General features: G+C 45.4%; 1 protein-coding gene across 1 annotated transcript; it reads right to left on the bottom strand.

The window, feature by feature from the left end:
* Positions 1-3,124: 3,124 nt before the first annotated feature.
* Positions 3,125-27,232, bottom strand: ZNF185 (zinc finger protein 185 with LIM domain). Its single transcript, XM_026039045.1, is given in 29 exon segments — positions 3,125-3,223; positions 3,906-4,008; positions 4,292-4,372; positions 4,860-4,928; positions 5,994-6,095; positions 7,322-7,417; positions 7,690-7,803; positions 9,071-9,226; positions 9,658-9,759; positions 10,603-10,698; positions 11,330-11,443; positions 12,121-12,219; positions 12,595-12,666; positions 13,116-13,220; positions 13,592-13,636; positions 14,609-14,700; positions 15,415-15,499; positions 15,954-16,034; positions 16,674-16,742; positions 18,357-18,440; positions 19,087-19,125; positions 20,276-20,359; positions 21,131-21,211; positions 21,851-21,925; positions 22,735-22,809; positions 23,437-23,475; positions 24,979-25,038; positions 25,593-25,731; positions 27,208-27,232. Coding segments are annotated over 29 exon segments (2,481 nt in total).

The raw sequence follows: 27,232 nt of genomic DNA on the forward strand, positions 1-27,232 counted from the left end.
CTCTATAATGGTGYCAAGGCTCCCTTTCTCCAGGTGGATGGCAGGTTTTTAAAGCAAACAGCACTAAACTGTGTGAAGAGCCTCAGCTGACACCTTGGCTTAGGCAGTTCCAGTCCACCACCTCCTTTAAGGATGCCCTTTCCCATGGGTGCCTTCCCTCCTAATGCTCTGTAAGGCAACCAGTGACTTTACCGACAGTCGTGGTCACTGTGGGGCCAGCCACACAGATCGGCAGACCCAAGGGCTCCTGTAATGGCAATTTGTTATACAATGACACAGCTGAGTGGGTCACACGTGAGCATTTATTTATTAGAGTTGCATCCTCAAGGTTAAACAACTGCTACAGGAAAATGCAGTGCCGAAGAGATACAGTGCAAAATATATGATGGACCAAGCCTTTTCCCCACAAGGCCACACACCAATGAGGAACTCTGGAATCAGTGAAAAAAACCTGTTATTTCTGCAGATTGTCTTCTCCAAGTGTATCTGTAACGATGTACCCTCTGTTCCGGCATTTTAAGCAATTCCCTTTTGACCGTGACATAAGGCAGCTGGTGACAGCTTCTATACCCGTCCTTCCCTGCCACAGGTACAGGCAGGAAACACAKACCAAGGCTTACAGGAATGAGCAGCAGTTTGGGGAGATTCAACACGAGATGCTGGTGAGCCTCTTCTGCTCAAAAACATCTCAACTTGAGAACTTAAAAAGCGTAGGCAGCCAAAAGCAGTAGTCATTTCTGAAATTGTGGCTTTGTAATTAYTGCCATGGGCTTCTCCGACGAGCTTTCATACGTGGCTTCACAGCAGCAGTTGGTCCCTGACTATATTMAGCATGCTCAAAACAGAGCTGCCCCTTTTGACACAGACCTGGCTTTCAAGTTTCCACCTAAAAAAGCCGTCCAGTGGTAAAGCAGTTACTCATTTCAAATGGAGTTCCCCTCATGGAGTGCTTCTAAGGTCATGCCTGTAATTCGGTTAAATAACTGGTACAGTGGCCTAAAAAAAGCTAAGCAGCACTGTGCTGTAAAAACACTAACTTGCTAAGCTTTTGCATGCATGCCAGCTTCCATCACTAAGAGCAGAAAGAATTCTCTGGCTAACAATAGTCTGCATTAGAGCTTTCGCCATCACCCATTTCCAAGGAAGAGCTAATAACAGAACTGACGTGGGTGCTTTGCACGTATTTCTAATCTTTCAGAGAGAAAACAGTAACTTTCTGGACACATTCAGAGCTGTATTTTTAAAGCGGAGAGACTGACTTCCTAGGTTTCAGTGTTCACTCAGCAGTGCAGCATTCAGCCTCTCAGCAGCTTAACTAAGGGTTAAAATTATGACATTCTGACTTTCAGTATGTAAAGCACTAGCTAGAAGTTCAATCTGGGGAGTTGGCATTTGTGATGTAAATAACCTGCAGCAATTAAAGAGGCATTACAGCAAGGCTTGCTGAGGTCAGGGAAAAACCAGATTCAGCTGAGCAGCATTTCATGTCAGGAGCCAATTGAGATACCGGTTTTCTGGCACATTTTTTTGGCCATTGGACACTTCCCATCAGAGGCCAAGTTAGACTATCAGGTGAAAGARTTATCTTCCCAAACAGGCAGCACACATGAATGCTGCTGCAGGAAGCCACCAGGGAGCAGGCAGAAAAGAGAAATTAAAGCTGACACACAATTAAAGTGATTCTGCATGTGCTGCTGAAAAGCCATGGAAAAGCAAATGGAAATTGGGCAGAAGCTATTTCTAGACAGGAAATTGGGCAGAAGCTATTTCTAGACAGGATTTTGGGGTGAAAAAAAAAATCAGAAATAAGCTTTTGCTAGGAGCTAGACTCAAACCTTCCTTGGGATCCAAATTTAGTGTTTAACACCTTTCAGATATGCCTGCTTTGTGCCAGCTGACAGGCACTAAGCTGCAGCCTGATTACAAAAGTGAAAGAACAAATCAAAAAAGATTTCTTGCAATTAGCTTAGACCTAAGGAGCTTCTACCTGATTTCCAACCCAGGGAGCACTAGAGAATCTTAATGAAGGTAAAGACAGGTGGAGAAGCTCAGCACCTTTGGAAAAATCAGCCCACTTATCTTTTGTAGTCAACACTGCCTTATCTTGTTAACATTGACGCTTGTCTTGCATACAGCTGACAGCATAAACTAGTGGATGTTAAACTCATTCATTGTGATGAGGCAGCAAGAGAGAAAATAACTCGAGCAAGGGGGAAACAGGAACATTGCTATCTTAGCCAGTCAGACTGCTAGATACGTTCTGATATGTGCTGCCGAGGACTTTCCACTGGCTGCCGTCTCAGCTTTGCAAAACCCTGCAAGCAAATAAGAGAAGGTGAACACAGGATGTGGGTACCACACAAAAAATGGTATTGCAGAGGTCAGTGAAGCAGATGAATACGCAGGAATGGGATGAAAAGGGCCAGCTAGTCACATTGCATTGTGTGACAAACACAGCAGCCATGTATGGAATGGGGCAGCTACCTCTTTCCTACCCTTTCTCTGCTCTTTCACAAGGCAGAGAGAGGGATGCAGGCACCTTTTTTACAAGCTCACAGTGATGGCAGGGTTTCCAGTGGATGCTGTGGTGACTCCTATCCCCACAGGATTATCAAACTCAGAAAAAAAATCCAGTCTCCTTCCTTGATCTGTCAGCAAAGTGTGCAGTCCTTCAGTTTTCCYGGTGATCTTCATCTCAAAGGATTTTTACACAAAGCAGCAACTTCACCTGCCACTAACACAATTCCTTCTCACTGGASGAAAGTTAACACTGTCACACTGCAGTGGGTTTGCCCAGGAAGCGAGGGGGAATCTGCTTCCTAGGAGGACCCAAGAGGACTCTCAGTCTCTAGCAGATGCTTTTCTGCTCCTCTCCCCAAAGCAAAGCTAATGCAGCCTGTTTATCACATCATGCCCAGATGCCCTCTCTATAACTGGGCTCCCTGGGATGACATATAGTGTGATTCTAGTTATTTCTGTGACAAGGCTCATTGTTTCCCACGAAAAACCCACGGGAAAATCCCCACATGGGTCACCTGGTGAGTATCAGGGTTAAATGCTCATCATTAAGCTCTCTGTGAGCTCTTTTCCAGCCATTTATGCTGATCTGCACAGGGGCACTCACCTAGAAGAGCTTCTCATAGCACTTGTCACAGTGGACAATGTCCCGGTGGATGAATATTTTATCCAGAAGGTCTCCCATTGCTTTGTGGCAAATTCCACACTGCCAAAGGAAAAAGACAAGATGGTTGGACAGCAAACAAAGTACCACGTGATGATATCAGTATGAAGAGGGCAGAGAAATGAATAGTCTCTGTATCATTTTAAAGGTGGTGGAGATGCCAAATGAGTGGCTTTCAAGACAAAACACTTCTACAATGGAGACCAATGTCACCAGGGTGGCTTCCACCCATACCCAACATTTGCACTTCTGAACTTTCCGAAGCTTGAGAGATCCAGCAAGACATGTACTGGGAGACTGATGCCACAAAGCAACCTGTCTACCCCAAAGACAAGGACATGAGGAAAGAGGATGTCCTCCAGTGAGGAGGCAGCACGTCAGCAGCAGGTGAAGTTACTGCTTTATTTAAGAACCCTTTCAGATTAAAGAAAAAGTGAGGAAAACTGAAGAGCTATATGCTCTGAGAGAACAGCAGTTCTATCAGAGAATTCTGTTTGCTCTAAGATGCATTTATTTGAGAAGCTGAAAAACTTCTGGGACACAATCAAGACCTGTGACTGCATGATCTTTGTCCCACTGTGGATGCAAGCTTCTGGTGCAAACTATGTGCAAAATTTACACTACTCTAATAGTGTGTGGACAGAATTTCTACTAAGACCCCAAGACCTCCCATGTCCCATTTCCTAGCAACATGTCACTGGTGGTCAGCAGTAAGGTTTTTTACCCTGAAACAGTATTCGTGGCAGCAGATGTTAAGGTGCTCTACGATGATCTTGGGGCAATCGTGGATCTCACGGCCACAGTAACTGCAAACAGCCTCACGGGACCTGCGAAGGAGCAGAACAGTGAACTCCTGCCCTGTGGTGCCTCTGTAACACAAACAGGCTCCAGTCCCATCAGTTTCCCACATATATTGCAGCTCAAAGGCACAGAGCACAAGAGCAGATCAGCACAGAGCATTCATGCAGTGTCACTGTATTTTCAAAAGACCATGTGAACTTCCTGCTGTGATTTTCACCAAGCACACACCAGCATTATAAAAAAATGAAATGTTAACATAGCGTCTGTGCAAATCTGCTGATATGGCCATGCAGCCCTAAACTGACCTACCTCATCAGGGGAGAGCTGGACAGGTAGCTCTGGTGGCTGGTGGTTGCTCTGTCCAAATTGCTCAAATCGACAAGGCTGCCACTGGAAAAGGAAGGAAATATCAGCACTTAACATTGATACAGGGGAAGAGCATTGTATATGGAAATATTCATTGTTAGGTTATCATTAGGACAACCTAAAGTCCTAACTGGGTCACAGTGTTTCTGGGGCTGAGAAAACAGGAGCTTTGCCCTGACACAGGGCTCCTTGGAGTCTGATGGAGGTGGCAGGACGTGCAGCAGCCCTGCCCTGCAGCCTCTCCTCCCTCGTGCCATGCAGTGCTGGTGACAGCTCACAGGTATCTCCACTGCACACGCTCCATTCTCCACATGCTTCCACCCACTTACCTTTTGCTACTATCAAAGTCCTCTGAGAGGCTGGTTCACTCATTAACATGGCAGAAAAGAGGAGACCAGCCTGGCTGAGAGTASGGAAGGAAAGATGGGGAGCAGGAGAAGAGCAGGGGAAAGGCTCCCCTGCCAGTGAGAGCCACCACTGCCTTGTCCAGGCTGCCACGGGCTCCTCATACCTGCCATAGCGTGGGGAGGACGATAACTCGCTGCTGTTCACATACTCCTTCACAAAGAGGATCCCCTTTCTAGGCAGAGACAGAAGCAGGACAAGAAGCATTTGCATTAGAAAAGACTGAAACTAATGAGGGACAGCACCAGGGACTGCRTGTGGGTGTTTGGACGCAGAACGTGTGCATGAAAAGGCATAGAGCAAGATCCTGTTATTCCTAAATAAATACCAGATTTCAAGCACTGATGCTAAATAACACCTAATACACCCCTCTAATTAGCGACCAAAGCAAATCATGTTAATTAAAAAGAATGGGATGGATAATGTAGCTCTTTCATCCAGTTATCCTCTCTTTTGCAAGGATAAATGTCTTTTTCAGATCATCTCTGGATTATGCATACAGTAAGTACTGAGAGAGCCTGTGGTAATAGTAAACAGTAAAATCCAATTGGCACAGCACTGCTTGCAGAGAATGCTTTGCTGCTAGAATATCTCCAGTATTTTCATGCTCCACAAATTGCCCGTCTGTCTGCAGGGTGTTTCTTTCCTACAGAACTGACCTTCCTTGCATCTTCCTCCTTTTTTTAAATTCTGATGCCAACATGACATGCCCCCATCTGTCCGTCTGTCTAGCGCTCTGTGACAGACCGAGGGGAGGCCCTGCCCACCGCGTCTCCTCGCAGAGCTGTAAAACGAACTAATCAGGCTCTTTCTCCGTGGTTCATTTTCATTGCTGCCTCTAAGCTGTGACTAATCCCTTCTTCTTATATGAAGAAATTAAGCCATGTTCCAGCTAAGGGAACAAAAGAGCTTTTTTTTCTTTTTTTTCTTTTTTTTTTTAAACCTAGCACAGACCTTAGTAGTGTTGTGACAAACAGCCTGCGGCGAGGCTTGGATGACCCACATATTGCCTGGCAGGGTGTGTGCTGACCTCACACAAGTCCAAAATCTGACCTTAATTTGTGTGCAGATTTCAGTACTTTTCATCTTTAAGGTGAAGCCCGTGAAAGCTACAGATCCCAGGATACAATACTGAGTTGTCACTATCATCTGTCACACACTGCAGATCAGGATCTGGTGCTGGCCCCAAAGTACTCTCATGGGCTTGCTGTAAAAGTCACAACCATGCCCTGATCCTTACCCAGTGGCGCTGGGGTCAAGCCCATACCCAGAGGCTGCTGGGCTGCTGTACTGCAAGGTGGCAGCTGGAGTGGAGATCCTCTCACTTGAACTTGAGAGAAGCCTGGAGAGAAACGGAGAGAAGCCTATGGACATTGGGAACATAAACTGTGACATTATCCAAGCCGGCTGCCAAGGAAAGACCTACCACTGCTGGTAGAAGGGAAGTTTGGGAGGCTGCAGTATTAAGGCCACCAGCTACACAGATTAATTCACCTTCATAACAAGCGCAAGAGGCTCTTTTTTCTCTTTCTCTCTCTCTCAAATTGCCAGATAATCAGGTGCTTCCTGACATCTTCCCTGAGGAAGTAATTTGGGGAAGTCTCACTTTGGGGCCACAGGAAAAGATGAAACGAGATCTTCAGATGRGAACAGACCTTAAGCAAATCACGTAGCCTGAACAGGTGCAAGTCTGGAGAAAAATGACACGCAACACATTGCAGAAGAGAAGGAGATTGGGACATCTTGGCCAAGGTCCAACATAACTAGCCCCGACTTAATCACCCCCAAAGCCGCAGTAGAAACTGAAGGCAAATTTATGGCTACTAAGCTGTCATCAGAAGACTCATGAGTAGCAAGACCTGTTATCTCTGCCTTGGGGGGATGCAGCTGATCTTGCCCGGAGCCAGCTCGAGGCTCTCCAAGGATCTCACAGCTCGTGTTCCTGTGCACAAATGCCCTACCTGCACCACCCACATTCTGCACTGCCTGCTCTACCCACCTGCATTCTTCCCAAGTTCCTCCTGTCGACACTCAAACCAAACCTACACTGGTGCCTCCATTCTGTGCCAGGCTGCACTTGCATAGATTGAAACTGCAATAGAGGTCTGTGGAGAAGCCTGAAGCAGCACTATTCCACACTGGCTGCCTCCTGCCTCTTCCTGCAGCTTTGTTTTGAGACCAGTTCMGTCATTTAACCACTGGCTTTCAGTGATCTTCTCCCTTAGCATCTCTCTACACTTTTAGATCTCTTTTTTTTTCTCTGCAGTTTCTGTAAAGGCCAATTTCTAATGGGATAGGGAGGTAGCCAGGAATGATCTGTTTAACCTCCTTGCACTCTTTTCTCACACCCATGTGGTGGACTATCTCCAGTGTTCAGAGATGGGTGTATCACACAGATCCTGTGCTGGGGACCGTGCTGTTTAAAAGCAGGTCTGTACATCCAAATGACAAATGTGCACCCTGGGAACCTCTACATCTCTCTCTCATCCCTTGGCTCTGCTTCATAGCTCCTGTTCCACAGAAGTTTTGTGCGGATTTCCCTCACCGCCATTGAGACTATCCATTTACCTGGTGCTGTTATAGTTTGAGCTGTCCATGTAGAACGGCACCCTGTGGCTTCTCTGGGGAATGGACATGGTGGTATCTCTGGGAAGGGAGTAGTGGCTAGGAAAGGAAGTGACACAATCTCAAGCAATGAACTTGAGCACACAAAGGATCCTCACAAGCGGTGAGAACTTGGGCTGCATTTCCTCCTGGCTGGCATCAAAATCACCCACACCCCACAGCCATCCATGCACACAGGAGCTCACTGAGCACACGCAGACACAGGGAGATGGTCAGAGARGGGTCAAGATGCTCCAGATACTGAACACTTCTAACAGGACAGTGTTATTTGGGGTAACAAATCTGGACTTCCCTCCTTCTGGACTCCTTACCTTCCAGGAGGGGAGTTAAATTCACAGTGCCCCCTGGCACTTGCACTGTCATATCTGCTGTTGCTTGGGCTGCTTCTCCCATCATAAACTGTCCCTCTGTAATCCGGGGTAGGTCTGGCAAGGAAGCACAAAACCTTGATTACAACACACCAGGAATCACTGAAGTCCCCACACTGGCTTACTAATATTTAGTCTCATCAATCAGTGCCACGTCGTTCCTCCTCTGCTCTGCAGCACTTTGCTGGTCCTGCGGCAGAAGCTCTGAAGCTGGGAAAGGACACTCAAAATCTAATGCTGGAGAATCAAGCCAAAGCAGCCCATGAACGGATGCATCTTGAAAAGGTTTTCCTTTCCAGGTGCTCACTCAAACCACCACTGCAACATCTGCGAGGCTGAACTGCTGAGCAGCTGGCCAGGCTGGGTTCAGAGCTGCACATTTGCACTTCTCCAAGGCAGAACTTGGTMTCTGAATGGCCGAATCTGCAGGCAGAACTCTAGTTCTCTCAATAGCAAAAATGTGCTGTAACAGTCATTCTTTTCTTGCAAGTGCTCAGGGGCACAGATTATGTTTACATTGTATGTTAGGACTTTGATCCTGATTACAGCTTCGGGCAACTGTATAACTTAATATTAAACAATGCTGAAAAATACCAGAAAGCTGCATTAAAGAGAGAAAGAGGGGTCAGCTAAGCTCATCATAAGATGAGAAAAACCCAGCCCTGGGCAAGACACACATTTGGTGCATATAAACCAAAGGGGAGGACCCTTTTAGGTTTTCTTTTCTCTTTTTTTTTGGTCTATAGCACTGCAAAGAGACGTGTCAGCACCACGCAGTGCAGAGCTGGTGATGAGAAGCGATGCAGAACAATAACGGTCTGTCCTGTTTTCTTCTAGTCCTAGTYCACAAACACCCTCAAATGCAAATGAGAACTTTGTTAAATCAAAGAGGGGAAGAGAGGTAAAAGGCCACATTTGGATCACATAAATGTAGGAGTGTGGAGCAGTTACAAGGATGCACCTCTTACAGAGTAGAGGGTCAGGAGAAATAGAAAACATAGACTTCTCCCTAATCACCTTCTCTGCAATTACAGAAGAGAAGCACGTGTATTTTYGTGTATTTTTTACACATCTGTCAGGCCTGCAAGCAGAGCGATTATCAACGCAGTCCTGAACCCTGTGGTCAGCCCTTTGAATCCAAAGAGGATCTCGTTGCRTGTGTTTTGACAGCTGGCCGTCCTGTTGCTTCCCCTGGGAACAAAATCCACAGCCTGTTCTCTCCTTTGTGCAACGATCCTCCAACCTGAGGACCAGAGTTCCTGTCAGACACTTCTGTGCCAGTGGCTTTCACCAGATCTCTGCCCCACTGTCCCCAGAGCCTCACCTTTGAGTGCTGAATACTTGGCTGGCAACGTAGCCTGGCATCCTGTGACTGGGTGGTGACACGCTGCTGTTGTAAGACTGGCTGTCCATGTACTGTGGCATGGGATGTTGGGTCTCATATGCACCCAGGGCACTCTCTCTAGACCTGAAGTTAGACCTGCCAACAAATCAAAGCCAAAATGACCGTAAAGCCAATGAGTGTATGYGCAGTGACTAATATACAAGTATTCAGAAACTGCAGGGGGCTGGATCATGTCTCCAGGCAATTAGGAAAACCTAAAGCAACATGCTATTAATGGGTTCTTAAATTTAGGGGGGATGACCGAGATCTGTATTTTCCCCTCTATACAGTAACTGCATTTCCAACACAACAAATAGCTAATTTGATACCTAATATTAAAGATAAGCAAGTGTATTTGGGGAGAAATCCTAGCCCTGCTATTGTCAATATAAGTTGATTAGTGCACACTGTATGAATTTACATAGATTCAGGAGTTCAATCAGGACTCTGTCAAGAGAAAGGACTTGCAAATGATGAAGACTTCAGAGCTGTTGATGGTGAGAAGCAGGAGACTCAATCCACTGTACCTTGCAGCCGTCGGGATAGGTTCACTGGGTCTGGGGGCTCCTGGGCTCTCATGGTGGCTCTCGCTGGGTGAAGAGGTTTSTTCTTCATAAGCTGGTGTGACCCTGGTCAAGAAGGAAAAAAAATGTTAGAAGCTTTAGCATTTGTATCTGAACCTGCCCCACGCACCGGTAAATCCAGTAACATCACGATTAGGGTGCTTCCTGAAGTCAGATCCCTCTCTTTATACCAGCCAAAAAAGGAGCATTTGTAAGGCCTTCAAAGGAGGAGACACACCATTCCCTGGTGAGTCTCCTATCTCAAAAGAAGAGGATGCCAGATAATCCACAAAGATGTGAAAATAGAGGGAAAATACAGCTCTCTTCAAATAAAACTCAAGGGAAAGAAAAATACAGCTCCTGATGAGCATCAATTACCTGTTTCCTCTTTCCAAATTTGAAATCATTTAACTATAACCACCAGGGTTTATCCAACACCTCTGCCCTATATTTCAAACTTCAAAGAGCATGAGCTGGCCTCATCTGCATACCATCTCTGCACTAGATCTGCATTCCTTGTCTATGGGAATGGGCATGGAATGGGGAAGATATTGATGGATTTTTATCCCCCTTCCTCATTTTGTTGAAGACTGCTAGGGAAAATGGGTGGTTTCCTCTCTGTACCTTTTTTCTTCATCAATCCAAGTTTCATTCACATCCCTGAGAACTGGGAATGATCTGTGCGAGGACATTCTGCTTCCCCTCAGGATGAAGAATCACAATTTGAATTCCCACATCCACAGTCCTCACTAACAGAGTCTGCTGTGCCACTRCTTGCTATGCATCTCTGTGTGCCTGCATGAGGAAAACCCAGCTTGATGATTCCTGACTCCAAACACAGCATCCTCAGTGCCCTTCTCCAGAGCCACGTCCCCTTATCAAGATGAGAGATTCCATCATTTCTCTTGCCTTCTTGAACCACCTTCTTCACTCTGCACATAGGGCAAGATCTCCTTGTTAACGTCCACACTCCTGCTGCCACCATCCTTGGGGTATGTGCTGGACCTGGTGGAGAAGAGCAGTCTAGATTACAAGCTTATTTGGAGCTGAGCTGCTAACTAAAACACATGTGAGGAATCCTAGTTTGGTCAAMAGCCTCAACCCTTCAAATTTAGGGAGAAAAATACAGACAAAAGGAAAGAAATCAGTCCATAAAGTGATTCTTTGTGTTTACTTATCCCTGCACTGCTTTGCAGGAGGCTGAACGCATGCAGGCAGCTACTACAAGCCCCAGGGCATCCAAGTGGGGATAGGAAAATGGTCCGGTGCCCAGGGTGACCAAAGCGCAGCCTGACATATGATGCTGCCAGGGCAGACCTGAAATGAGTCCCAGCACTACCATGGAGGTGTTGCTACATGCCAGAGTGTGTTGCTTATTGGCAAATGAAGGTGTAGGCAGCAACTCTTGGCAATCCAGTTCCAGAGTGTTTGATGTATCCAGCTAATTAGGACTATTTTTTCCAGACTTATATATAAAGCCATGTTAAAAGGCTCACTTAATACAAGTATACTAGTATYAGGCACATGGGGGCAACTTAGGGGAAAGTTTTATTAACAGACTGATATGGGAGAGGACAAGCAAGGAAATAACCCTCATTCTACAGGCAAAGACAGGGCATCTTTTCTGATTCTTTACTTAGCCATGCTCTCTTCAAACTCAGAGTGTTCCTTTGACCTGGAAGACTCTGAGTGGGTGTCATGGTCAGGAGGTTCTTCTCGCTTCTCAGTATGGCTGTTTGAGTCAGAAAACCTAGGAAAAAAAAAAAAAAAAAAAAAGAAAGAAAGAAAGCTAAGGTAAATAGACAGACCTTCATTTCCTAGAAAGAAGCCATGAGGTAGGGAGCAGGAGGCACTGTTTGCAAGGTGTGAGTTACTCCAAACTGCCCTAGTGATTTGGATTCACAGTTCTCACTGCCTCTGATGAGAATTGTGCATATAAATCCCATTCCAGTTTGGAGAACCACATCTAAAAGGTATTTATTTGAGAATGCCACAATATGAAAATGCTAGGTTCAGGACAAAGTGTCAGAATTTACCTTACTAGAATTCCTCAGACAGACAGGTGTTCCTGGCATCTCAGCATACCCTTATACATAATTTTGCAGCATTTATAAATGTCCAGATAGCAYCTGGTGAGATCTCTGAGTAGCAGATACTGAAGTCTGCCACTCTGGTTCCAAGAGAATAATATTGATGCAAAAGGACCCAAGTCACATGCTCTCAGGGCAGAAGTTAACTTTGCATACTGTGTGAGTGTATCTCATCCAACTGGCTCTCCCTCATGGACTGACTGGTCTAACGTGCCGTTATAAAGTCCTSTTTCCTGGGAGCAAAGCAGAGGAGCCCTTCTGTGGTCTCAATTACACTGGGGACAGAGTAAGAGCATATGTGGATATGTTCTCTGCATGAGTCCAATGGATAACTTACCCTCCAGGGTGCAGCTCTGATTTATGTTCTTCTGTGTCCCGTGTGCCCTCACGTTGCTTTTCGCTATGGGCATCCTCCTCTTTGTGACCTTGGGCAGACCTGGCAAAGAAGGAGAAATCTCACTCATGTGATGACTGCCAGCACTGAAAATGAATGGCAGCTTGGTTTGGTGCACACTGGAAGGTAGGAAAGCMACAGGGCTTCAGCAGAGGATACTCCAAAGGCTAAACTGCATTCAACACAATGAAGCACTGACTTCATCAAGGCACTAAGCTCTGCTTAAACGCTTGGATTTTAGCGGACAAGTTAAGCAGTCCCATTTTCACAGGGTGAAACASTGGTCTTTACAATACTAGTCCAAACTGTGTTTACTCTAGGCAAACACACTGYCTTCTAGCATGAACGTAGACCTGCACAATCTCGGATAACATGTGGAGGTCAGATCATATGTGGCCAAATTTATCCCAGTCTTACCTTTCAGAGTAATATTGTGTGTCCTCTAGGTGCACAGAAGCTCTGTCAGTAGGAGGACAGGGGACACTAGACCTGTTGAAGGAAGGAATCAACAGCTTCATGACTTGCCAAAGGTTTTCAAAGTGCTTCAAGAGGGGCCTCAGAGTTCAATGAGTTCAGGGGACTCACTATATGAAATAACAACAATGCATTTTACATGAGAGAGAGTAGTTTTATCAGAAAACCATATAAYAAGCAAGTACTTTTGAGATCAATGCAAAAAAAAAAAAAGGTGGAACTAGCAGGTATCTGCTGTAGCTGCTTTGAAGCTGTTTCTGCAGAATAAAAGCTTCATGAGTGGAAGCGACCAAAAAGAATGCTGATCCCATTCTTTGGCCTCTTTGGATTCTCTGTGTCCCTTCATTTTGGAGCACAATTTCAATTCTGCTTCCGATTCTGTGGTAGATGAACTTTTTATTCTCCTGCCCAACGTGTGCTTGCTAGCAGCACCATGAACACCAGCATGTGTTCACGTCCCTGACCTTGCAGATTCGGACTTTGCATCATCCGGGTACGGAGAGATCTCATATTGACAGTGCAACTTGGCTGTAGCATCTGAAATTTTGTCTCCACAACCACAGCTGGGCCTGCTAAGAGAAGGAAATTCATGGGTAGGAAGTCTGGCAGATTGGAAAATGGAGTAAACGTAACAAAAATCAAACACGAGATTTTCCTGTTTGGAACATTAAGTCTTTTCCTACCTCCTGCTTATCTCAATAACTTTCCTGCAGCAGACTGAAGGGCAGAGAGATCCAAACAACTCATTTCAGTGCAAGGAAAGAAGCTGAAAGATCTCAGCACATTTTGAGCTGGTGCATCAGTTCCCACCTCTTTGCTGGTGCGTGCAAATGTTGCTCCCAGAACACACTTGTTAGGGCAGTACTATGTCAGGAAAGACCCCTCTCACTCTAAAGTTAAGCGAAGTGAGTTTTATGAAGTTAATAAGCGTTACACTTACTTTGGTGAGTAAAATCCATTMTTGGCTTCTGCATTTTCTGGGTAACTGAAAAGAGAGAAAACAACTTCAGAAAGCATCTTTGCTCTGGTGATAGAGAACCATTATGTGGAACTATATAGAGCTATGGAACCCTATTCGTGCATTAAGTCTTCTAAGATGYTCATCAGTGACTTTTATAGGTAAAATAGCAAGACATCTTGGAGAAATTCAGCATCTTTCAAACACAAAGGGGCAGTTAACAACCTTGAACATCATCCACATATGACAGATGCTAATAGCACARAGTCATACAGAAATTCAAGCCAGGACACTACCACATACAGAGGGACATCCTGCAGCCCACAGCTGGAGCACAGGCACCTCCAATTACATACAGAGAAAAACTCTCTGTTTCTCTCTCTCTCTCTTTTTTTTTTTTTTTTTTTTTTTCCTGCCTGTGAACAGTGACAAAACACACAGGTAAAGAGCTCTCACTCAACTATTTTTCTGCATGTCACAGGCTCTTGGGGAAGCACTTTTCCTCCATCACTTCCACTTTCTCAGGCAGGGCACAAGCCTGAAAACGCAGTTTGCAAACTTTTTTTTCTTCTTTTTTTTTTTTTTWTTTACATTTTTGTGCCCAACTACATCCATCATTCATTCCCAAGACCTATCGAGATGTGTGTGTCTCCCTGCCAGTCATGTCTCTCTAGTTTTAAATGGCTTAAATAATAAGGCATCCTCTCATTTCTCTGGGAGACGAACTCACAATTAGGAGTAACCATGTGATCTAAATGACCCTTAACCACCATGAATGCCTTATAATCAGGCCTTCCCCACAATCATATACAAGGATATATTTATCCTTTACATCCTATTTATATTTAGACCTTGGCAAAATGACAACACTCCAGCTTCTCTTTTCTCCAGGGCTCTAGACTTTGCTTCAGTCTAAGAACGTTTCTTCAGCCTTAGGGAATGTTTCTAATGTTTTTATTCACTGACAAGAAATAGAAAGTGTGTCACACTTGACTGTACATGCTAGAGAAATTCACTGGTAAATCCAAGCCTTCTACAGCTTCTTCTACAGTGAGAGGTGAAGACAGATGGACAATCTGGCTTGCTCCATTCTAGACACAGCCAAAAATACTGAGTGATAACACTGAGAAGGAAGAGTCCTGCTAACATGGGATATATTTTACAAATCTGAAACAGACTTCTGTGTACARTCTAGCAGATAGAGACTACAAGACATAAGCACGCAAGTAGGGAGTGATTTCTCTCAGGATGGCTAGAGGAGGCTAAATTCAGATGCATCTGTAAAGCAGAGACAACACTCCCTTGGGTAGAACTAGCTAACTGCTACACTGTTCAGTCACTAAATGAAGTGCCGTTCCACAGAGAGGAACTACCCTCTCCCAAAGGAAATGGGACAGACCAGTGACACCCTACAGAACTCTGTCTTCTGCCCAGCGTGTATGTGAATCTAGACCAGCCAGCAGCACCCAGGCTTGGTRTATGTGTACATTTCCCACACACCAAAAGAGTGCTGGAGAAAGAATCATCTCCAGGAGCAGTGTGGATATGTGGGCTGAATCATATCCCAGAAGTGCCTGTGTAAAGAGTTTCCTTAGGGACGGTGCCAGGGAGGCGAATCCCTGAGGGAGGTGAGGAGCAATAGCAACCTGTCAAGCTGCAGCCTAGCCAGCAGATGATACTCTTGGAGAGGGGCCCAGGACCATGACTGCAGAGATCCCATCTGTTTGAGACCACTAGCAGGTATGTGTCCTTTCTGAGCAAGAAATATGGGGTTATGCTCTATGGTTCAGCAGCACAGATGAGACTTTTTTGATTACCTACCTGTCCCCACGCTGTGACCCACTTTCAGAGGAGAAATTCCCATTAGAGGTATGTCTGTTTTCACCATTTCTACAAGCAAAACAGGAATGATTAGCTAGGAAAGATGTAGGAGAGATGTAGGAATACAATTTGGGACAAAGGAAGTGTAAGGCAAGGTGTTTGTTGAAAGTGTGATATATGCAGTGCAGGGACTGAATTAAAACAAAAGCCTGAAGAGTCTAGGGGTTAGAAAACTGCAGTTTCTGTGCTCAAATTCTGACCAGGAAGAATGTGGTGATGTTTGAGCTGTGGGAGGCCTACAGCTTCCAGCTGGGTGTATTTCCTCCCAGATTGCTAATGCTTTTCTAGAGTGCTGTTTTCTTAGTATCCCCACGCTGTAGTGTTTATTGTTCTGTGACTGCAGTGTCCAGAACAATCCCGCATATCAGGCAAATAAAACAAAGCAGAGCTGAACTTGCCAGTGCAACATCTCTGCTGCTATCATTTGGGGAGCTTTAGTAAGATACAGAGCCAGCAGACCCACCTGATTTCAGTATGAGTGGAGATTTTCTGTGGTGTTTCACTCGAGGATGTGGTTGTTTGGCACCTACTACCCATTTCAGTGCTGCAAGTCAAGCAAAAGGAAAAAAAAGACTGTCATTCCTGAGCGAGCTGGCTTCCCATTGAAGCTGGCCAAAGCACTGAAAATACACTGAAATACATTCACTTGCAATACATTCACTTTCAAAGTAATCTTTATTGTAAGCATTTTTTTAAATTTAAAACACTGATATTACCATCCTCTGTCAGTAAGATGCAGAGAGGAAAAACAACAACATAAAATCAGTGACTAAGGCACCATTTTCAGTGACGCAGAAAAAAAAAATCAACATTTTTATATCATAGTCAGGAATTCAGACAAACAAAAAAAGCCGTAAAAAATTGAAAACTTGAAAATAATTCTACCCTACAAAACYGTCAAGAAAGAATTTAGCGGTTTGAGGTTTCCCTCCTGCCTAGAAATTCCTATCTGGTTTTGACCACTTCTATTAGGCTATTGTTGGATCATTGCAGGATCCCATTGCATGACTCCAGACGTGAGACCATTTAAAAATGTTTGCCTGTGTCTCAGAAGTGTTGTACATACGAGGCTGACAACTTGCTGCACTTTACCTTCCAAGGCAGCGCTCACAGAAGTCTCCTCGGCATGGATCAGCATGGGCTGATAGAGCAGAAAAGAAGCCCCAGATACTCAAACACCTACCTGGTGGGAGACKTTGCTGTTGTCCTTTGCTCATTCTAGGAAGATGCAACTGTGTTTCTTCCCTTAACACTAACAAAACTGCCCCAAAGTAACAAAGCATGAAAGACAGAAGGTATTTTTGTTGTGTCCTCTGGTGAGGACCCACCACAGCTCTGGTGTCTGCCTCCTGGCCAGACCCTGCTGCCTAAGGATCCACACCAGCAGCTGCTCCTGTGCAGAGCTGCACAGACATGACAAGTGTCTGCCTTTCTGCTGAGATGATTCATCAACAGAAACCGTCTTTTCCTATTTAACACAGCTGTGGTTGATCCCCTCCCCAGCATTTGTGTTTGCACTAAAGACAGCTTAGCTTCCCCAAACGTACAGATTAAATTTCAGTCTATTCACAAAATTGTTTTCAGTATGTTCATATGTGTAATGTGGGAGGGAGGAAGGGAGGGGAAACTGCTTCCCTGCCGTGCCTCAGACCTGTGTCACAACGGCACAAAATTGCAATGGGAATTCATGCAGCAGCGCCTTCATCCTGAAAACAAAGCATGCCGAGCTGAAAGGCCTCATCTACCGGCCTCCCTGCTGGGCCACTAAGGACCCGTGTGGCAGAGAAGCCAATAGTGCTGCTGCCTGGCACCGAGCCACCGCTCTGAGTGGGAAGAGAGAGCTGAATCCCGAATTAAATGAATCCGCTTGAAAACTGAGCAGGATTCTCCCTCCTATGTAAAATATTGCCACCTCCACATCAGTCTCACTCTGCCCCACATCACAAGGCAGAGGCTCCCGACCAGCCTGGATTAGGAGAGGATGTCACTGCTTCTCCCTTATGCCACACACAGTCTGTCCCCAGCTCTCACATGCCACAGCTCTGTATAGGTCTGCACCCATGGGCTTACAAGCAGCCTTTGGAATGGCTTGGTGGATTGAAGAGAGGCTAATGCTCACTGCCAAAGCAAAGATCAATTTGAAGATAATGAACCTCTCGGTCACACCTATCTGTTGCTATCATGGCAGAATAATTAAATCTTAAGTCTAACAAAAGCTGTGAGCTGGCACAGGGGCCTGGAAATTGTGAGATATAGAGTCTTTCGTGCCCAGGTGATGGGGTCAGTTTGTGCRGCCAAGGTTGTTAGTAAAAGAAAATCCTCCCCATCTGATGGCTTCTTGCTGGGGATGTGAGCTCATCAGAACCTGCCCTGACTCCTGCTGTGGGCTGGTTCTACAGGACTGGTGCCAGGCTCATTCCTGTGGCATATGAGCACCATGTGAACACAGGATTGATTTGGGCTGGGGAGTGTGAGCACCCCTAAGCCTTCAGATCAAGAGAGGGGCTCTGTGGCAGGTTTACACCACAGCATTAAGCCAGAGCTGGCCTGTAGTTAAATGCAGGCTGTCACTCTCCAAGGCTGTCATTTAGGTACCTTCAGATCCCCTGGCCTTATCATCAGATCTCCCCATTTGTTTACCTGAGTTAATTCACCTCGAGTTTCATTTTGGATCCTTCCCATTCTGCAAGGCAGAGGCAAAGAGAGTCTCAAGAGAAGTCTCTTTTCAAAAACCTTGAGAAACCTCAGTCCCCAGCTGTGTTCAACTGGCAGCCTTGCAGTCAAACGCAATAGATGTAAAGATGGCAAGTCAGTGGGCCCTAATATCAGAGATGGCCAGCACATTACTCCAGGAAGAGGCCAATACCTGTTGCCATCTGGTGTAAACTTGAGTGAATCAGACACAGTCGAACTCCTCCTCTGCTGTCCTTCTTCTTCTTCTATCTCAATTCTTTCAGAAAGCAAACAGATAGAAAAATATCACATGGCTTCCTATTTCTCATTGCCAACTAATCCAAGTAGTTTATTTTTGCTTTCCCTTAAGCTATGCGCTTCCTCTGTTTCACTTGGGGATTTTTTTTCCTATTCCTTGTGCTCCACATACTCTTTAAGTGGTAAGCATCTCAACTGGCTGAATTGAGACCTTCAGCCCAAGTCAGTGACCGTTTTCTGTCTGCCACAGTCACTTTACAAACGGCATCAGCTGATGCTTAAGTTTCAGAGAATGCCCTGGGCATCATTTCCCTACGGTACTGACTGAATTTAAATGCCTGAAGAATATTGGCACTGCAAGGTGCACTTCCTCCTCCCCTGGAAGAAGAAAGGCAGTGAATGAGCCCAGGCAATCACTCCTTGCTTTAGGTTGGCAATAACCCAAAGTAATATCAATGTTCTAGTCTCAGTATTCATGACATTKTGGACTCTCAAAGGCCAGCATTATTTGTCCCAAAGCATCTCATTTTTCAGCTAACCATCCCTCCTCCATTTTGAAATACCAGGGGACTTCCTATCCCAGGATTTCACAGTATCTGTCCTCATATCCCTGTACACAGACACACAGCCCCAGCAGCATTTCCAGAGCTGGATCAGCGACCTACCTCTTGGCGAACAGGGGTGGGAATTCTTGTGTTGGGCTGCTGCAAAGGAAGCACAAGATAACAGTTGGARAAAACTTTGGAGGCAAAGTCGGACCTTGGGCAGAGGCAACTCCTGCCTGGCTATACTGTAGAGTATTAGGGATCACATGGTGCCATTGGAGCAACACGGACTGTGACCAGGTGCATTACAGCTGTGCAAATCATACTGCAGATAAGCTAAGCATAGGAAGAGCAGCAAGTTACAATGCTAAGTAAAGAAGTTTCCCCCAAAGGCTTTTTTGATTTACACCTTCCCAATGGTTGTTCTTCTCCATGCACACACATACACCTCCCTACTCAGCCCAGCATCTTCCATGCATCAGAGAAACTAGTAGCCAGTGCAACCTCCCTTCTCAGTGTCCCCATGAATTCTACCCAAGAACTTCTTTCATTCTGGACTCTCTTGATTGTTGCAGCCATCTCCCTTCCCTGCTTCCCCCTGCACTAGTAACCTCCTGGTGCCTGTTTGTGTCAGGAGAAAAAGGATTCACACTGAAAGGAAGCCACAGAAAGCTCATCATAACAGTTCCTGGGAGAGCAAAAGTCTTGGAAATTTGCATTTCTCCTCCCAGGAAAGAGATGGGCAATAGAGCCTCAGACACCAGGAGATCCCCCACACACTTCTACACTTTCCTCTTAGGGTTTTTTACAGAATTACTTTGGAGATTTAACTAAAATCAGGATCTTGTCATTCTAGGCATTACTCAAACACAGCATAAAGATAGACTCTGTCCCAAAAGGTTGATTCAAACTGGGTGCAGTTTCTTACAGCAGTCCATTTTTTTATGGATTTCCCTTTCCATCCCACTGCTTCCTGCAATGAAACTGGAGAGAGGGGAGGAATACTATGAATTGAGTCTGAAAAATCGGGTCTTAGTTATTGGTCCTACAGAATAGGGGAAAATTACAATTTTTTTCTCTTCCTGCYGCGTCACCCCTCTCTGTAGGAGACACTTCGCAAGATTTGTTTTATTCTGCAGAAACCTGGGAATCTCCTTGGTACTTCTAGATAGCTGGCAGCTAAATCTTCTCCACTCAGTGGAGAGATGCACATTGCCTTCAGTGAGTCTTTGGATCAGGTCACCATCCTTGTGAGTCCATGCTCAGCAGCCTCTTGTCTGCCAAAGAAAGGGGCACCATGAAGACTCACCCGTTGCTTTTCTTGGCTGCTGAGAGGACGTAAGCCCGTTCCCGGCTCGCAGTGCGCCGCAGGACACTGTTGGCTGCCTCTGTCCTGCAAGGGAAGGGAGGAGTCACATTCTGCTCATGCTAATAGTAGCTGCTGAGTGTGCACCTGAAGAGACTACAGGTGAACAACCCAGGGGAGACCTGGGCTGACCTTGACAGAGTTCCCATGCTCTGGAAAGATTATGAAATCCAGCCAAGGGCTAGGATGAGTAACAACATCTTATCTTTTTCCCCTAACATAGATCGTGCTCTTCTCAGCCACAATTCTCTCTCACAGGTGTAAAGTGTTAAAGTCTTTCCTCTTTCAGTAGCACAGAGAGAGTTTCCCTTCTCAAGGCCTGGATGACTCAGATGCTGTCACATGGGAAATACACATAGTGCTCGTAATGTGAGAATGAGAGACCAGTCTAAATTCAGATTTAGATGAAGGTCCAGACTCAAAAGTGCATGTGTAAACTGTGGGAGCTGGACTCCTCCACTTAATGCTTGACTATCTGCATGCTTCTATCTTTTCACATAGACAGGATATACTTGATGGATTCCACAACCCAGCCTCAGCTGCCAAATTAATTGGGCTAGGCTGTCAGGTTGAATCACGTCAGGCTTTTAATTATATTTTGTTGGGAGCACAGCCGCCTGTGGGCATGGATGCACTCTCTGTAGAAATGCCTGTTTATTATTATTATATTGCAATCAGCCCTAATGGGTCAGCTGTAAACGTCATCAAGTTGACCCTCCCAGTAATCAACAGTTAAACTGAACTAAGTCCACTTGCCACTGTTCCTGCAGGAAAACAGTAGTCCCCTTCAGGACATACCTCTTTTTATGTTCATCTGGAGTAAAAGGGACATCCTCCTCATCCAAGTCCACTGACCTTTGCTTGATATTATATGGAGCTCTGAAAGGGAAGGGAAGAACCAGAATAAGGGAACTGTCTCTACAGATTGCTCAAGAGGCAGCAGAAACACAACTCTAAATAATCCAAGGGCAGGCCGTGGAGAAATGGGTTCAGGCACTAGACGTGTTGCACAGGAGTGGGAAAGACACTTGTATTTTTCATGTGCTTTGGGGTACACATGTCCTCAAAGGATTTTGTTTTCTTAGTGCAAGAATTAAGCCTAGAAGGAGGTTGATGTTAAATGCTCAGCTGCACTTCAATGGTGCAAGCAGTCTTTGACATGAAAAGCAGCGTATAAAATGTCAGGAGGTCTTTACTTTCTCTTGGATTCAACAAGTCCAGTAATGCTGCAACCAACCCCCTAGGCTGTGTCCTCTGGTTTCTACCTTAGTTAAGATCAAGTAGTAAAATTTGGTCCACACAAAGGCCACTACCAGGCCAAGGAACGCCTGATGGCCCAGTCAGGCCTGGAGGTAGCACCAGGAAAGGATTCACTTTTAAGTGCAAGCTCTACAATGTTTGGCTCATCAGCCTGGTTAGGCATCCATAGGCAGCTGCTTCATCTCTGAGGCTCTAGAGCTGCTGATCTCCTGCAGCAGCTGCTCAGTGCACGGACAGAAAATACCAGAAAATACTCACAGTTTCTTGTAATCCTCCGTTGTCATCCTGTAGCCAGAGGAAGAACGGCCTTGGCTGGATCCCTTCACTGCAGTGCTGCACGTGAACAGCACATCCGTTAACACGACCTTCCTAAGCTCTTACCCTCTGCTACCCTTTCCCATAGGCAGACTCATGCTTTATAAGACAGGGAAACACACAACGATCACAAAGACTCAATCTCTGTATTCAGAGAATGCCATTTAATGAAAGGGSAACATCTGTCTTCCTTCCACAGTCTTTGATTAGCATTTGAGGTCTACTTTGTTTCCCAGGGCCACTGAGAGGTATCAGAGCCAGCATATGCATACCCTTCTATGAGACAGTGCTACTTTGACACAGGATCAGCCCTCCCCAGGGAAGAAGACACCCTGTGGCATCATGCTGCTCTCCAGTTGAATTAAAACAGGAAGAAACACAGCGTTTYCAAAAGTTGAACTTGAACTGCAACAATGCATCTGCTGAGAGCACAGCTGTGCTTAGATCTCATTTTCTACCATTAAAGGCAAGTGCTTCTCATTACAAGGTGGGTTTCAAAATAACTGACATTAGAAACATCAAAATGAAGCACTCCAGTCTTGCAAATATTCTTTTGGAGTTGTCCCCCATTGAGAACTACTTTCCAAACTAAACCTAAATCTCAGAGTAATTTTATAGTCAACTGTCCTCCATGCTTTGGTGGAGGAAGTAGAGAGTTTGATGCTGTATCTCTTTCATGTGTGATCTTAGTGGAGCTGGTCATTTAATAGCCCCATTCTCCAGGGTTTAGTAGGGTTTTAGAGGAGTTCAGTGGTATCCACAAGTTCTGGCCAAGGTGAAAAAGATATACCGTATTTGAAAGCTCAGTTTTATGAAAACATACAAACCTTTTCTGTGCTTCTTTGGAAGATGCAGAATCTGGGGGTGAAGGAGTCTTATCAATGGTCCTTGTGAAAACTCCCCTGGAAAGAAAAGAGACACGCTAACTGTGTTGTAGGGGAGTTTGGAACCACAACTAAGACAGACAAGACATGCAGCCATCCTTTGGCCAAAGAGCATGTGTGCCCTGCTGGGAGCAAGCTGCTCAGGACACGAAGAATTATCATGAGCTTCCTTCCTGAGAATTATTATGAGCTTCCATCCTGAGAAAAATCTCTGCTTCCCTACTCCTAGCCCCTTAACAACACTATAAAATCCGCTCCCAAGCAGGTTTGCATCTCTCATCACAGGACTTGCCAACCCCCTTGGAATCAGGGAGGCATCAGATTTTCTGTGGGCAATTACTAACATGTTAGAGGAAGCTGAACCACCCAAGCCCCATCACCAGTGCAGTGGTAATCAAAAGAATTGCACTTATCCTATGYGTGGTAATTGTATTATTCAGAGATCTCATTTTCTGTTAACATCATCAGCAAAGTAGCTGAAATACATGAAACTCAAAAATATTTTTTCACCAAACAACTCCTTGAGTATCACCATACTTCTGGCTAAGAGAAAGCAATAGAAAGCAATATTCCTCATATTTATTGCTCCTGACCCAGCATCCTTCTCCTGTAGTCCAAGTGCTTCTTGCCATTCCATATACCAACCTGATGAGGTAACCGGACTGAGGCTTGGCAGCAGGAGACCTGTGCAAGGAATAGATACCAGTGAATTTTGAACACACAGGAAAAAAATAACCACAGCAGCAACACCCGTGCTAGAAGGAAATGTCCACAGGACACATGCCTACCAGATAAACCTTGGGTGATAACCCAGACCCTTCAAGAAACTTGACCTCAGGGATGAGATTGTCTAACTGGGCACCCAGTTAGCCCTGCACGGGTTCTATTTTCTGCACCCTTTTATTTTCTAGCTGTCTGGTTGCCCTTATCATAGGATATCTSAGGCTTAAAGGAAGTTTAGGAAATACCTGGCCTAACCTCCTGCTCAAAGCAGGGCCAGTCACGGTGCCAGACTTTAGGAGGCGGGTAGGACTGCATTGCTGACACTGTGTATCTGAGGTGATTGTCAAGCTCGGATTTATCTTTCCCCCATTGCAGAAACAGAAATGCAAACTCACTGCCAGCATAGCCTAGCTCTGGAGGTCTCTGAATGGGAAGAGCTGGAGCACAAGGAGTGCTGGGCATTATCCCAGGCTCTTGCTCCTGCAGTGGCCTCTGAGCAGGCACCAGCAGGATGCAGCCAACTGCAGCCCCACTCGCTGGCAGTTCCCTGAGCACTGTAATTTGGATGAGAGCTGCAGGGAGGMTGAGCAGTTACCCAGCTTTGCATACTRATGTTTGTGCTCACTTCGTAGCATGGACACATCCAGAGTATCCTGGACTCCCTTGTCATTTGTTGATRCTGAYTTCTGTCCCTCARACATTTGTGTGAGGGGAAGAGGCCYCTCAAATGTCACACTTCCCACGTCACTAATGTCTCTGTTGGTGTTTATACTGTGACCAATAAGCACAATACTGCAGAGGGAGGCAGAAAGGGCAGGGCTTGCCAGGGAAACTGTCCTAATTGCAACAAGAAATGGCAAGAGCTGGCACGGTGAAAGGGAGAGTAAGCAGGAAACTGCTCGGGGAGACGGCAAAGCCTTCCCAGCAACGACATGGCAGCCAGCAAGGAGCTCACACACAGGCCTAAGTCCTTCCCAATGATTTTACTCAGGTCCTGCAAGCTCTTGGATCTCTGAGGGACTATTTCCCTCTGCRCCTGAAGCATCACTGGACTCCCATACAAGGTTTCTCTTGCTGTGAGCAGTCCCCTGGACATATYGTATCAGTACAGGAGGCAATGTACAGTGGTGATTTCATGGAATCACAGCCTTGATAGCATCCATTCATCTGCATTAAAGACATCCTTCCACCCATTCCTTCATCTCTCTATCTATGTCTCCATCCATCCATCCACCCAGAATTTGTAGGAGGTGAGCCATGCTTGGTATGAGGTGAGAATTTATAAGACATTGTATTGAGCAAAGCAGGCTTTCCTTGGGGACTGTGTTTTTCAACACAATCACAGCAGCGAGAGGGTATTAGGAAGTGAAAAAATACCCTATGCTTGGGAAGAAAAAGTTAAAACATCACAGATCCCATGAGGTAATGCAGAAGGGAAGTGACAGGAAAAGTCCCCCAAATTACCTGTCATTCTGGGGTGGARTAGGTGCTGAGACTGAAGATCCCCCATCAGCCCGTCCAGACCTGAGTAAATAGGAAACAAAACCACATAATCAACTTTTGATCTTTAGATTTGCCAAATATGGCAGCAATGTGGTTTTTTTTGGATAGACTTTCTAGGAGAAGAGCAATTTGGACCTTCCTTGGTGCAGGGGTAGCTGCATGCCAYACCCCTGTGAACTGCAGGGGGAGATGCAGACAAGGCTGGATTRGAAAGTCCCTCCTATCAAAGGAAATTCTGCCTGCCATCACCCCCACCAGCGCCTTTTTGTTTTTTTGGTCACTCCAGAGATGGTGAAACAGAATCTGACTTCATGTAACTCAGAAGTTCTCCTGAGACCTCAGATCTGCCTGTGCTGTTGGATTTGCAGCGCTCGGAAAAGGCCATATCTTAGTGTTTCAGCGCATATTTATCAAAAATRAACAGGAACACTGTGTCCCTTCAGCACTGTCGTTTCCCATCATCATGGGGACTCCAAATCATGACAGCCCCACTGACTGAAGACYAGAGTGCCCATGAGAGGCAGATGAGGGAAGAGGAAGGGCAAGGAAGAGCATTTCTTGGTGGCCATACTTACCGTGGGCTGCTCTTCTTCTCCTCTTCAGAATCTGAGTTCTGGTGATGGATCCAGCTCTGATCTCCTTTCAGAGTGGTACGAACTTTCATCTGCCTTATGATCCTCCTGCGGTCCTCATCTGTAGGTGGGATCACTCGTCCTARGAGAGGCAAAGGAGAGGAAGGAGATGAGAGAGAAGAAGAGGTCACTAAGACAGGGCAAGAAGTCACAGTGCTGCAGGGAAGCTAAGGGCAAATCTGAGACAGCAGGGAGCACAGATTTCCTTTCAGTTGCAGAGATTAAAGCACTGCACAAATGTTGTGCTACTTCTGATGGAAGACAGAAACAAGTTCTCACCTACACTTCATGATCAATTTACCCTTGCTTCCTTGATGCATCACCTCTTCTTCAGAGATCTGTACAACTGCAGGATTTTTTCCCCTTTCAGAGGACTATTTAATATTAATGGCTTTATTTCTTTCAAGAAGACCAGCGACATAGTAGTGGGTGGTCTAATCACACTTTTAAAGCAGCATGTTTCTTCTGACATTTCCCATCAGATCAGCTTTCTGGTTTGCTGGTCTCTCCTTGAGGCTGGCTATGTCAAACAGTCACTCAGCCCTCATTCTTGTTCTCTTCCATGGACCTGCTCAGACATAACTACATTCTCTGTTTGAAACAAAGTCAGCAATGGCAATTAAAATACAAATTTTATAGATTAGGAGATGCTACATCCTCTCTCAACAGTAAAAAGATCAGGAGAAAAAAAAGCAGCATAGGTTTATAGGGAAGAGAATTGGGGCCAAAAACGATTATAGGAGTAAGAAGGGAAGGTGAYAGGCGGGTGAGAAAGTTGTATCCTACTGAGGTCCTACTGTATGACATGGGTTTGACCAAACTGAGTGCAACTGGATAGAAYAAGCATTTTAAGTAAGAAATTCCCCTTCCAACTTTTTTTCTTTTGGAARATAGCTATTTTCCCATGAGAAAATCAAGACAAAGATCAGATGAGGAAATCCCCTTCTCCATGTGTTTCTAACTATCTTCTATCTCTTACCATGTTGAGAACAACTACTAAAGGCTGAAAACATTAGGCTTTTGATAACGAGAATATTAAGATTGCATTATTAATAAAACATTTTTCCAATGCCATGCGAAGGTAACATGGTGCACAAGGATGGTCTCCACTGCACAGACCTTATATTTTACTTGTAGAAGAGATGGGAATATGATATACACAGACAGGATATGGAGAAGTTATCCTGGTCAGTCACTTCAGTGGCACCTAACMGCAGCTGTATTTTCAGCTGACATTTCAGAGGAGAAAGACTTTAAGGGGGGCATTGAAAAAAGRATATGGCAGTATGTTACTTCAAACTCCTTTCCAAACCTCAGCCAGGCTGTAAGCCCTCTAGTTCTTTGTATCTTTGCGGATACTGAAATTCTAGCCAAATGTACATAATTCTGGAGCTGTCCCTTGAGTAGGTTCTGACAAGGAAGAGGTGTCCTTATCCCTTGAACATGCTGCACTGGAGGAGCTGAGAGGACGTAGCTGATAAAACTGAGCAAGGAAGACAAGGCAAAGCCTACGTAAGAGCAAGAATGCCCAGTACATAGGAGTGGGGAACAGGATTACCTTTGCTGACACCCAGGGACATCAT

Source organism: Nothoprocta perdicaria, unplaced genomic scaffold (assembly GCF_003342845.1).
Source record: "Nothoprocta perdicaria isolate Ctin4 unplaced genomic scaffold, notPer1 scaffold_22, whole genome shotgun sequence".
Lineage (NCBI taxonomy): Eukaryota > Metazoa > Chordata > Aves > Tinamiformes > Tinamidae > Nothoprocta > Nothoprocta perdicaria.